Source organism: Aphelocoma coerulescens, chromosome 2 (assembly GCF_041296385.1).
Source record: "Aphelocoma coerulescens isolate FSJ_1873_10779 chromosome 2, UR_Acoe_1.0, whole genome shotgun sequence".
NCBI lineage: Eukaryota > Metazoa > Chordata > Aves > Passeriformes > Corvidae > Aphelocoma > Aphelocoma coerulescens.
In genome coordinates, this window is record NC_091015.1 from 106,888,082 (window position 1) to 106,901,997 (window position 13,916).

The 13,916-nt window shown below is 41.3% G+C and overlaps 1 protein-coding gene across 4 annotated transcripts in view; it reads left to right on the forward strand.

The window, feature by feature from the left end:
* Positions 1 to 12,898, forward strand: part of ZNF516 (zinc finger protein 516) — a 102,617-nt gene extending 89,719 nt beyond the window's left edge. The window contains exons 4-6 of one of the 4 annotated variants that reach the window (XM_069004328.1): positions 2,369 to 2,473; positions 3,381 to 3,448; positions 9,961 to 10,116. In XM_069004328.1, coding sequence (XP_068860429.1) covers positions 2,369 to 2,473; positions 3,381 to 3,448; positions 9,961 to 10,020 — 233 coding nt within the window. In that variant the 3' untranslated portion in view covers positions 10,021 to 10,116. Of the gene's footprint in view, positions 1 to 2,368; positions 2,474 to 3,380; positions 3,449 to 4,080; positions 4,980 to 8,354; positions 9,325 to 9,960 lie in introns of those variants that run through there. The other 3 variants (XM_069004327.1, XM_069004326.1, XM_069004325.1) reach the window with 3 other exon arrangements.
* Positions 12,899 to 13,916: the final 1,018 nt, after the last annotated feature.

Below are 13,916 nucleotides of genomic sequence, written 5' to 3' on the forward strand. Positions count from 1 at the left end.
GAGAGAATCTTACTGTTTTATTTAAGAGTGGTTATATGCTGTTTACATATTAGGAAAGGGTGGGTTATGGCAGCAGATGCACTCTTTCTTCAGGGTTACTTTGAGACCAGCTTTGAGCATGGATTTCACAGGAATTCCATTCACACAGTCCTGTTCATTTACCTTAATTTTTGAACACCTGTAGTCATCCACCTTTTGTTCACCTAGAGGATACCCTGAGTGATGACTAATAGGGGCATTGTCTTGTAGCAGCCACGCCCATGGCTCAAAGCGCTGAACTATCAGAAGCTTTATGGTGCTACTTAGGAAATGCAACAATGGCAAATACAGCTGGGAGCTATCCATTTTTTCCACCTGCTTTTTTGAATAACTCCCATAAAGTGAGTGGTAGGGAGGGGTTACGTGGAAGTCTTAACCCACTCACCCTGCGTGTTTATACATTGGCTTACAACAGCATCCTCAACTGTCCCTCATGGGTGGGAGAAGTGCTTCCATGAAGGCTGTTGGATCAGGTTAGTGATGGCTTCTGAGATAAATGTATTCCCCTTCAGCAGAAGGAGACATGGGTTACAGAGGGATTAAATGTCTCTCCAGAGGTGTCAGAACCATGACTGGAGGAACCCGGCTCTCCTGGGCTTCACAAAGCTGCTCTGCCAGTCCCTGCCTGTCCAGCAGTCACCATGGCACTCCTGCAAAGGCCACAGCTGGTTCCTTCACACGCTTCCCTCAGCTTTGTTTTCCAGCTTGCAGCTACAGTTCTGGCCAGTGAGGGGAAAAATACTGTAACAGCTCAGAAATCCTGCTTCAATCTTGACTGCCTTACAAGGCAAACCTGTCCCATTATAGTTCTGTAAGGTTCTCATTGATGCTTAGGACGCTTACGTGATGTTTTAAAATTGTTTTGTTAGTGTTTCTTTTTGTTGTTTGTTTGTTGGTTTGTTTTTGTTTTGGTTTGGGTTTTTTTTTGCTTTTGTGTGTGTGTGTCAGTATATCTGATCTGGATTTTCCCCCAAATCATGATCTTGTATTTGACTGCCAAAAACTTAATTTTGTGAGCAAGAGTGTTCAGGTGTATTATGCAGACTGTGCTGCCATCTTCAGGAGGTGCTATTATAAAAGGAGAAAACAGTCTGTGAGTGGGGTGTTTGTTTGGAGTTTTTTTTGCAGCAAAACATTTCTTTGCAGTAGATGGTGTGGTGAAAACCATCCTAGGATGCTTGGTGTCATACCAGCAGAGTAGATGGCAGCTGTCGTCTTCTCCATTCATTTTCAGCTGCAGCATCCATGTTTTGGATGAATCCTGTGGCATCCTGCAGTAAATTTTTCAGTTGTGTGGAGGTTTTTTTATTGCCACTTTTTTGTTCCAAATTTTACTCTTTTTAAATGCTGTAACTGGGGAGGGGGGATATGAAAGAAAAGCTGAAACTTCACTTCTGTTGACATCCCTCTCAGAATTTCTTTAAAAGCCGAAGTATTCCAGTGGCAAATGGAAACATCGACTCTTTTCTTCTGAAGAGGGTGTTTTACCAAAATAGAAAAGATGATGTTCAAACATTTTTTTTAATAATAAAAAAGCCCAATAAAAGTCAAATGTGTCTTTTTTGATCAGCAGCAAAAAGACAAAGACCAGCCCTTTAAGTCAGATGCTGTAAACTGACCTTTGGAGAAAAAGGAGAGGTTTGAACGGTTTTCCACAAATGCTAATGGCCTAGAAAACATGTTTACCCAGGGCTGGGGAAGGCTGCTGTGCTGCTACCAGCTCAAAATGTCCGGAATGACACTTTCATTCACAGATGTCTTTCGTCTGTGCCTCAGAGGTCCGGGGTCAAAGCAGCACCGGCAGGCAGGTAGGCAGGGGCGAAAGGTTTGATCAGTCTGCGATGGCTCTGCTCGCTCTGCATTTGTCTCTGAGGTATTGCCGCCTGGGGGGGACAGTCGGGCTCTGGTCCTACTCACTTCCTATTATCCATGTGACTTGTCTCCGCCACGCTGGAGTCACTTTGATTTGCCTGATGTACTGCTTGACAAAGCTGGGTGATGGCTGAGAAGTGGATCCAGCTGCTCTGAAAAGCGCACACCTGACATGCCAGTCCTGGTGCGGGCACATCATGGGGAGCATTTTTTAATTCAATGTAATTTATGCATTCTTGCAGTCCTGTGTGTGCCTAGCCTGTCAGCCAGTGCCTAGATGAAGGCTGACAGTTGTCATCCAGGGCCTGAAGGTAGCCTCACATAATGACACATTAGACATACTAATGATGTTTTCTTCTGGCATAATGTTTTCTTCTCAACTTTCCTCTCTCCTCTCCCCCCCCACCCCCCCCTCCACCCCCTCCTCCCTCCTTCCCTCCCTCTCTCCTGACTACAGGGATGCTCAGGACACAAACACGCCAAGGAGACTGTGTCTGCAGAGAATGTGGAAAATGCTTTACCCAACCCAGCCACCTCAGGACTCATCAGAGGTCCCATGCAGGTACCTTTTCACACTCGCTCTTGCTTTCTCCCTTTCCCACTTGCCTGCCTTCAGATTCAGCTAACAAAATGCCAAGAATTCAATTTCACATACCATGTTAACCTAAGTAATTCCAGTACCTAAATCTAATAGACAGGTTTTTTATTTTTATGACTATTGCTCTTGTTCTCCATATATTCCTTACCTGATCCCTGCCCAAACTCCATAAAATTGCAATGCATTTAAGATAAGTCTGTTTGCAAATGTTTTATTTTAATTAGAGAGTAGGGTACTCAGAAATGAATATGCTAATGAATTCTGTTGCCACCAGCACAAATTGAAATCAAAGTACCCCTTTCAGCACAACATAAGGCTTTGTTTTGCCTCATCGTTGCTGTTGACAGGAACATTTTTGTGGGAAACAAGATTTTTCCTTAGACTGGTCAGCCCTAAAATGGTAAATCCCTACCAGCCATTTTTAACCTGACACGGTCTGTGGTTGAGGCTGGAGGAGGCTGAAGCCACCGGTGTCATGAGACCTCCTGAGCATTGCATGAGACAGTGAGAGTAGCGGGTTCCTCCTCAAAAGTGTGAATGATGCATACATAAGCCAGGCTGATGCAAAATGACAGAAGCCAAATGGTAAGTAATGCAAGAAGAGGGTCCCTTTACACATACACTGATAATTAATGTTGTCAGTGATTGCTTTCTTCAGTGCTGAAGTCTGAATTAAAAAGGGCAGTGGCCCTAGGCTGCCATTAGCACACTCTCTTACAGTAAGTGTTACGGTAAATTGGTATTTTCCGGCCACAGGCTAGTAGCTGGTGTCTTTTTTTGAACGTGGTTAATCTGTAATGGTCTCAAATAATGTACACACACTAACGAAGCTTGAATGTTCATCTGTTAACAAGCCCCCTTGTTCCCACAGTGGTATTTGAGTCTAATGGACTCCGAGGTACTGAAGTTCACACCACCTCCGCAGATGCCCCAAAACAAGTATGTTTTACAATTAATTGGGTGTTTGGTTTTTAATGTGGTAGCTGGGAAAAAAATGCACAATGATACTCATCACTAGAGCACTGACTGTTTTATAACATGTATAAATAGTAATGGTATTGCTTAATTTTTACCTCTTAAATTTTTTAAGCATTTTATCAGAATCTGATATACAGAGCATCAGTTAACTGTAAAGCAGGTTGTTAGTGTTCAAATAAACATGTTACTGGCTTACTGGGGACTGGGTGGGATAGGTAACTCTGTAATGTGCTCTGACATGTAATAGTGAGATAGTACATAAAGAATTCCTGGAAATTTGCTTTTACAATTAACACATTGTCTGCTGCAATAAGACAATTAATGTTTAGTCTTCATTTTTCTGAAGAGTATTTGTACCCTGATATCCAGTATCTGGCCTTTGAAAAGTTCCTATCCACCAGTTTCCCTGGACTCTCTTAGCGTGCTTTCCTGTTTCTGGTATATAGTTTCCTGTCTTAACAAACACTTCTCAGAGCTCTGAATTATACATGACAAAGCCGTTACACAGAAAATCGTTAAACAGAATTTGTTTCATGTATCTTATGTCTTTGGAGAATAGTGTTACAGCCTGGACCTTCCTGTTCCATTTGCAGCTTGGCAGGTGGGTTTCAGAGCACACCTTCTCCTGGGCGCTTCTCTGCCACTGTGAAACAGCCTTCAGCATCACTCACGTTTCCTTTCATCCTCACTTTTAGTTTAATTTTCACTATAGCAGCCCCTGTCCTCCTGTCTCTTACTAAACTATTGGAGATGTTTTAGCCATGCTTAGAGAATGCATCTCCGTGCTACTCCCAACATTATGAAGGTTATGGGTTGGTTTCCACCTGCTCATTAAACGTTCTCGCTGGGCACCACCACATTGCCTAGTTCATATGCTACACCCTTCGTGAAGACTCTTGGCGACTTCTCTCTATCCTTGCATCTTTCTGGCCCAAAGGCTGCATGGAGAATCCAGCCTCTGTCACGAGAGCATCTGGATTGACACCAAGCCATAGGAGTGGCCAACAGTTCTCCTAAAAGTTTCCAAGATGGCATAGCACTTCAGTTGTTGTAGCTTTGGGCAATGTTTGCTTGGCTTTTGCAGGACAGTAGCTGAAAAGTTATGCTGTAGTGTCCCCCTTATGATGCTTATCTGATAAAATTGTGCAAGGACACATCTCTCAGTAACAGAGTGGATGACAGAGACACACAGTGAGTGTGTCAGAGTGAAACACTGCAGCTCTGCCAACTCGCTCAGCTAGTCTTTGGTTCTCATCAGTTTAATAACGTAGATTTAGTAAACCTAAGCATTTTTTAAAACGCTCTTTCATCTTTTCATGCTCATGGTTTTCTCTTGTGTAGTTGAGATCACATTCTGAAGGCATCTGGGCTTTCTTCTTCTAGAAGACAATGGAAGATCAAAGTTGGAAATACATTTCCAAAAAATTCTGAAATGGCCATATATATCCAAAATGAAATGTGGCAGCTCAGACCACATCTGGACTCTTTTTGTAATTTGGGTTATATTACTGCACGATAAATTGACTCATAATCTTGTGTTTTTAAACTATTGTCATGCCAGAATTTATTGACTGACTTCTTCCATGGTGAAGGTAGCTTGCTTGTGCTATCTGCCAGTCTGCCTTCAAAGCATTTGATTAAATTACAGCATCTCTCAATACAGCAGAACACTGAGTAGGGGTTGGCTTCTTGAATGGCTTCATCTCATGCCAGTCAGTATTTCCACAGAAGATGCGGTGTGATCACTTCTGCAGGAGATTGTTCCCTTTCTTTTGTCCTGTTTGCTCCTCAGTACCAGCCTTTGTCTCAATTTGTCAGTGTCTGTGTCGGGTGGGATTATTCAGTTGTCTGCTGTTTTGCCAGCTCGCGTGGTGGGCAGGCATTGTGCTCCCCCAGAAGACTCCACCTGCACAGTCCCTGGGCGTTAGAGGGAACACTCTCATTTCCACATGCAGCTGTAGGGGCCTTCAGAAGCGCAGAAATGAGCTCTCACTGAGAACGGTGCCTGCAGCATTCTGTTAACATTACCATTTCCCACTTAAAGCGTTGTCACTCCATGTCTTCATTTCATTTCTTAATTGGGGACAGATCTATTCGTGAGAGTTTATGGTGTAAAGTCAGTTCAAGTTACAGAAGTGCCACGCACATGCTCCGAGCAAGAAACAATAGTTACCATGTACGGTAGTTTGAGAAGGAAAGAGGGTTTTTTTTTTTGATGTCAAGTGGAAATGATTCACTTTACATAATGTTTCCACCTCACAGGTAAAATATCTTCCCCTGAGTAGTCTGCCAAAGAGTAAAAATATTAACATTAGTATTTCATGGTTCCCCCATTCCCTTCTCTAGTCAGCCAGAAGATCATCTCTAAAGGTTTCCTTTATGAAACAGTGTTAGGAAGGGCTTTTAAAATCCCCCAGCATGGTAGCTTACAACAGTGCTACGTTGAATAGCAGTTTTATCACAGAATAATTCTAATTCTGCATTTTAAAAATAGGGTCTACAGCCAGGCTTTTTCAAAAATGAACCAGCTAAATCTATATCTAGGTGTCTAAATAAGAACCCTATTTTAGGGTAGTGAACCACCAACAGGAGGTGCAGGTGTTCAGCATCACTGAAAAGGAGGTCACCTATAGCAGTGTATAAAAAAGATCAAACACACACAGTTTTGCTACTGTTAGCACTGGGCTAATGCTTTGTTATCAGCACCAATGAAATATAAATAAAATGTAGGAAATAAGATATTAATTCATAACATTATTTATTGTGGTTTCTTATTTCTACCTGAATGCTTTAAAAAAAAACCAAACCAAAAAGACATTTTTACATAAAATGAATTCCCCATGAACTTTGGAATATTTCCTACTCTTCTTTATCTAAAGGACAAAAAATGCTCATTACATACCCCAAGTCAATACAATCTGTGCTAAGTCATGTGGATTCTCTTGAAAAGCTGCCATATTAAACATATTGAATATTCTGAATATTTTTATAAATGCTAAATATCCCAGTATATACATAATAAAGCTTGCTTATCCACAATGAATATGTATCTTAATTTGGCATAGTCTAAGCAACATCCAGAGACATGATTTAGTAGGCATGAATTTGGGGAGCACGCTTCAATTGCATATACATGGCAAGACAAAAGCTGGCTCCCCTTCAGAAGGGGCCCTGCAACCATGTGTGTCTCAAAGCAAGGCTCTCCTAAAGCGTGGGGTCATTTCAGAGACACTGCCTGATGCTGCAGCACTGCAGCCAGAAGCCCAATTCCCAGTGGTACAGGAGTCAGTCTGGAGCCTGCTTTTTCACAGTGGTGACAGCAGCGGTAGCAGTTTCTAACGCATACGCCGTGCGTTTGACTTCTCCTTCTGCGTTTTTAAAGCCGTATAAAAACTTGGCCCACTTTAGGAATATAGTTTATGCTCTATCCGTGTCAATCAATATGCTCTAAAAATTTTAAGGGACAAGAAATTGGGTGTTCAGAAGGCATGATTTACTGGTTGGCAGTGAGGGAGAGCTCTCTCTAGCTGAATGTATATATATATGAACTATATTTGCAGCACTGGAGTCAGAGACACCCAAGTTCTCAATCTTCTGTGTAAGCGAAACAAGGAAAACCCCCAAAACTCCAACCTTTGTCCTCTCCAGAAAAAAAACCTTTTATTCACTGAAAATTAATTAGAAGCTGCAGCCCAGGGAAAAAACCCAACTGTTGGTATCCTGAATTCTCTGACTGAAGCTTTCCCCATGCCAGAAAGCACTGATTGTCCTTCTTTGCGAAACAGCTCTGGACAGCACAGTTCTTGGGCCTCATTCACTGAAAAGAGGGGGTGTGCAGTAGGTCCTGTACCTACTGTGTGACAAGGGTAAAGCACCTTCATTAAGGGGTCCCTAAACCTTCATTTTCTCCACTATAAATATTTTAAAATATTTCTTGCAGCATTCAATATTTGAAATAGCATAAATGTGAATAGTGAGAACTTGGGGGATAGACAGGCTGGAGAGAACCATCAAGAAAACACTATATATATATATATATATGTATATATGTACGTGTTGTAAAGGAGCTTGGGGGAAAAGCTGGGGACATCTGTTACCTGTAATGTTTTTATAGTCCAGCAACACTATAGCTCTGCGTGTCCTAAAGTGACTTTACAGAGAAGGGGAGGAGGCAAAAAAACCTAACCCAGATTAAAAAGTTATTTAAACTATTGGTTTCTGAGTTTGCCTGGTTTGGGTTTTCTTGTACTAAAAATTCTAGTACTGTCTGTTAGAAGTCCTATTTATGACATTTGTTCATATGAAATGTCTTGCCCCAGTTCCTTGCAGAGTTTCTTCCAAAGATCATGATTAATAGTTCAGTCCTCATTATTGCAAATGTTATTTTTAAATAGTTATTCTGAGAACAAGAATTCCATTAATCAAAATAATAGATAATGAACAAATAAATGGCAACCTAATTTGTCTCGTTCATACATATGGAGATTATAATGCAAACAATCAAGGAACCATGGAGGCTGCTGTACTGGCATCTGAGTAATATGCATGTACTGTATGTCTGTTACTTTATGAGCATTAGAGACAGGATTAGGAGCTGTAGTTCTTGTCCCAACACTTGTCCCTTGCCAGCAAACTGCAGTGGTATTTGTGCTTCTTGCAATTTACTTCAATGTCATGCAATAATCTGTCTCCAGCATATTAACATGCACACAAACTGGGTTTTTCCTGTTAACTGGGGAAAAGCCCTGGAAGTTGCTATGAGAGCAACTTTTGGCATGGAAGCTGTAGGTTTCACGTAAAGATCTGCCGCTGTTCACTGAAAGTGAAGAAAGCCTACTTTTTAAAAGGGAAAACGTTTTTATTTCAGGAAGAATTCAATCCAACTCTGTATCAGCTGGTTCAAAATCTGACCGTACCTTGGGACAGTGTGAGTACAGGGGGCTGAGCCACTGAGTGGGTTTTGGCACACGTGAAGCTCAGGTGCTGTTCCCTGATGAAACAGGGAGCCCAGCTGTGCCTGAAAGGGGCTCAGCCACCCACCACCTCCATCCCCTCTGCGCTGTCTTTGCAGGTGTGAGGAGGATGGATTGTCCTTTTCCTGGATCCCTTGTTTTGTGTGATCCATGACATGCAGGGCGTGCCTTCACCACTTTGCAGGCTATCCATTGCAAAAGAGCGCCCCTAATGACACCTGTTTGTCAGTTCCTGCCCAGGGAAAGTGGGGCAAGGTGCCTGCCATCCCCTCCTCTCCCACCCTCCTCGCCAGCCCCGCGAAGCTCTGCTGTGCTCCCCCGTGTACACGGAGCCGGTTCGATACGAGGCGTTCCAATGATGAATGCCTCCTCCTGGAATTGTGGCTGTGTCTCTCAGGCATGATGCAGCCGTGCAAAAATGTAAAGCATCTTTCTTAGTTTACTGCAGGAAATTCAGCATCCAACTAAGGAAGTTTTATCACATCTCTCATTCAGTTACTGTTTCCTACATTTCAAATATACTGCGGTCTGTACAGCAGCTTTTTTTTTCTTTAATTTTGTTGCAAATCTTTCCGCCTTAAAACCAAACTTTGACTGGTAAATGTCATGAATCTCAGGCCAGGTTTAATTAGGAATTTTCTAAATCTATTAACAAAAGAGATGCACTTAATACGTTATGTCAACCAGAGCTGGGCTTTCTTTAGCTATTTCGAGGGCTGCCATAGGCACAGCTTGAAACTTGCTTGGATTTTACATGGGTGCCGTATTTTATGTTGCATTAATTTAAAATGGTCTGTTTCACTTCATCAAGACTTTAGCTTAAGGATAATGCATTTATGTAAGATTAATCTTGCCATGTTGTTTTAGGATCAGGATTGTAAACTGCATTGTTCCGACAGTGATGTTCTAAATGTCATTTTAAAGCTTTTCTTGGGAGCTGCAGGCTCCCACTTATTCATGATGTTATCTTTAATTTCACTTGATTTTAGAATATCCCTGCTATTTTTTTTCAACGTGGTAATTATTCATGAAAATTGGCTAAGAAAATAAAAGGAAGATGACAAGGGGGGAAAAAAGCTGCCTTAGCATTTGACAGACCTGCACAAGAATTCAGTTTTTCTTCATTTAGCTGCCTCTGTGACGTCAAACTTCAGCCTTTTTAAAGCACTGATCTAGTTATGAATCCCTTTTGGCTAGCACAAAATTCCACTTTTTGGAGGCCTCTTCTTTCCCTCCTTGTTCTCAGCCTTCTCTGAACTGTTCCGCCAGATCCTGTTACTTCTTGTTCTAGTCCGTCAGGGACTTTATATATGGGCCTGATGTGCTTTGCTCTTGGGGGAGACGCTTAAGAAAAACCCCCCAAAGTGTGCTCACGTGGTGGGTCAAGATGAACGTACGTGATGCTAATAAAGGGTAACGAATGCCGGCACAACTTGCTGGAGGGTCGTGCCTGGGAGCAGGGGCGAGAATGAGCTTTTCCCCGTGTTGTCCTTCTTGCAGGGGAGAGAGCACGGCGGCGCGGAGGTCACCCACACGCTGCATCTCCGGAAGGGAACCTAGATCCCGGGCGGAGGAGCCCCGGCAGCCGCCCGCGCTCCAGAGCATCCCCCTGCCAGCCATCGCCGCACCCGGAGCTGCTGCGCGAGGCTGGGAGCAGCGCTCTGCCAGGAGGGGGGTGCCTCCTCCGCGCTGTTAATCATCTTAAAATAAATGAAGATGCTACACAAGATATATATAAATTGACGTACTAATCAGTCCCATGGTTCCTTATTTCCTTTATAATAAACAGTGGAGTTGGCAAGCACTGTGGCGGCACAAGGCATCTATATTAATCAAGAGAAGTTTGAGACACTGGAAAAATTAAACTTTATGTGATTTGGACAGCATGAAGAAGTTAAGCACTGTAACAAAAACCTCCCTGATGCTCACAATGACTATTTGATACATTTGAAAAACAGCAGTGGATTTGAGGGCTGGAGAAGTATTAATTAATGAAACTGCCACTGCCTGTCATGCTGAAAAGCAAATTAAAAAAAAAACAACAGAGAGAGGAAGAATGGGGGGTGCAGGGAAGAGGTGGCATTCGGTGCTGAGAAAGCAATGCTTGATGAAGGATTAAAGGGACTAAAGAGAAAGACCGTCATTCTGCAATGGTTTGTTTCATTACAGTTTGGGGACCACTTGGATTTCTAGTGCTCTTGCTCTTGACTGCGCACCATTAATAGTATGTGAATATGGAAATTGAAACACTTCCAGAGAAAAGCTTCTATTCTGCTTTGGAAAAGAAAAGCTAGTTGAACACTAAGAAAAAAACCAGGCTTCTGTGTTTTACTCTCAGGACCTTTTTTTTGTTAACAGGGCTACTTTTTTCAACCTGGTCACAAAGGAAGTCTTCACTTAATGAAAAAAAAATGGAAATAATAAAACATTCAGCTGTCTAACACCGCTGATCTGTCTGTTTAGAAGAGAAAAGGTGTCACTGAACGAATTCAGGCAGCCCTGGGGCCATAAAGTGCTCTCTGCTCCTGAGTTTGGTTCAGCAGACCAGCTGCCGCTCCTCCTTGGGCCCGCTGACGTTCTGGAAAGACAAGGAACTTCTTCTGTGGTGGCAGGTTAATGTTCATATAAATGTGTCATGTCTTGTACTTGGTGATCACTGGTGGTGTTAGGAAAAAAAAGAAAAAAAAAGCTTTATATACCTCTTCTACAGTAACTCTTTAACTGCAAGTTTTCAAGGTGGGGTTGTGGCACATAACAGGTTGTTAAACCATGCAGTGTAAGCAATTAAAAATGTATTCCACAGATATAAATATTTTCTTTTCTTATTGCTGTGACACTATGTGTGATGGTAATATTTCTGAGAGTTTCAGATTTTGCACATATAATTTTATGCATTATCAAAAGTTACTGCTGCCTTGAAAGAAAATGTTCTGTGAAAATTTTTGCAAAAGCTTTACTAGTTTTTTTTTTTTAAATTGTAACAGTTTGTAAAGGCAGGAAATGGAGTTTAAAAAACAACTAGCATGCTAAATATATTTTTCAAAAAAGCAATAATTTTACATGTACAGAAATGATGCTAACCTTTAATACAGGTGAGACCACAGTTTACTTAATACAGTAATGGAATAGTGCTGGTTTTGTAGAAATGGGCTTCTGACAAACAATTTGTTTAAAAAAAAAAAAAAAAAGCAGAAAAAACCTTAAAACGTGATCTTTCTGTTCTAACAGTTTTGGTGGGCGGGGGGGGTTCCTTTTTTAAAAAAAATCTAGTCAGTAATTTGGTCTGGATACTACTTGTTACTTGTTTTAAATTACTTGACAGGTTTTGTTACTTTGCAACACTTGCAACAATGCAAATTAACTTTCTTACGTATTTTTTTTAAACTAGATTTTCCTTATGCTATTACACGAGATGTAAACCAGAATTCTCTGTAACTCTCGGTGTAGTTAGGAATGTCTGTGCAAGTACTTAAAAGTGACTGTAATTAACTGTTCTGTGAAGTTATTTTGAGGGAGGTCGCATAGACACATTCCATTGTACACCAAAAAAAAAGAAAAAAAAAAGAAAAAATTAAATATTTTGCTGTGTTGCTTAATGATTATCATTTTGGGTTTGCACTAGCTTTAATTTTGATTTTTTTTTTGTTGATTTCTTCTTTTGTTTTGTAGCTTTTCTGAGTCATATTTTCCATGAGTGAAAGTAATGGTGACAGTTCAGGAATGCACAAAAGCTAGTTGCTTAACCTGTTTGTTTGTGGTTTAGTTATTAAAAACTCTTCCATACCCAAAATGGCACGGAAGTGTAGTGTACATTTGTAATTTCTCTCTTTTTTTTAATTGTATTTTTTTGGCAAGCTGAACTAGAACTAGAAAATCTGAGTTAATACTTAGAGCCAAACCTTCTTTCTGGAATTTTCTTCCCGAATCCTTGACAGAGAAGCTAGTGCTGTCACTGCCATTACCAGGGTACTAATCAGCAAAGTTTACAATCATAATTTAGCTTCATGAAGAACAACAGTAGGGGAAATCAGTTTAAATAATTATATGCTGTGTATAGCACAGAAGTGAGATTTTCACTTAATTAAGCAAGAAATAAGAGTGGGTGGGGGAAAACCATCCTTAAGGACCATCTGTTTTTGGAAGTGAATCCCACGATTCCTGTTTTTTCTTTATCATTGTAATGTATTGATTTGCTATTTTAGTTAGACCGTAGTACTTAAAATGAGTTGTGTTCTTATTTATTTAGTCAAATGGGCTTTGATCAGCTCTTCTAAGCAAAGTCATAAGTTTTTTTGGCATGACACACTCCTGTAAAGCCCTTTTATGACTGTTACAGGGACTTTCTACTACCTCTACCAATCTACTGTTTCTTCTTCTTAACAGGTTTTTATGGTGTTGCAAGTCTAATGTAACTTAGACAATAAAGGGTTTGATTATCTACGCTGCAGATTCTCCGTGTATCTGCCATCTCTCTCTCTCTCTCTCTCTCTCTCTCTCTTCCCCTCCCTCTCTCTCTCTGGTTTGTGTGTGGTTTATTATAGCTGAAGTGTAGGAGATCTCTTTTATTATGGTGGAAGTGAAAGAGACAGACCACCTTCACCAGAGTATTTTTGTATCCTGGATGTTGTACACTGACCAGAAGTCAAACTTGGAGAAACTTTCTCCTCAGGCCTAATCAGCTACTACATTGCCACCATGCTGCATTCTTGAAATTCCTTCCGTCAGAAATGCTGTTTATAAATGGGTGCATTCTACAAAAAGTTAAGCCAGTTGGAAAGCCAAGACAATTTTTAGGTTTCTATTTTAAAACCTCTTAAATGTCCTTAGTGATAAACCTTACCATAAATTGCTGCGTCTGTCCTATAGAAGACCCAGCTTTAATGAAAACAACTGGGTATTATCCTTTAGAAAACAGCATCTGCTGGTAGGTGCAAAAAGTGTTTTGCTGTTAACTGTAGGATACAAATCTCTCCCTAGGGGGATTTCCAGGCACTGATATCCTGCAGGTTTCGTGGTAATCCCAGTAAATGTGTTGCTGGGTTCTCATGCTTTGGGGAGCTGTGTGGTGTCTTCGTTTATCCTGCTGGAGGCATCAGAGCATGCTTGCCGTTCGGAGCCATCTTACAAAATCCTCTTACTCTCCTGGGAGTATCTGCATCACCCCTGTTCACTCCTTCTCATGCCCAAAGAGTTTCTGACCAGGCCTGTGCTTGGTATTGTTCTTCCAAGCCATATTCCCATGCTAGGCTACCTCAAGTATGTCTCAGCAGCTCCACCAGGAGTGATGGAATTCATTGACATAGGCGGGGATTTATTCTTGAAAAAACAATCTGCCACAAGACCTGGAACAAAGCAAGAGGTAACTTCTTCATTAGGTTCTTACTATGTAAAATGTGTTGGATTATTAGTGGGAAAGGTTGCATTTTATGACAAGCCAAATTTCCCTCCGTGCAAGC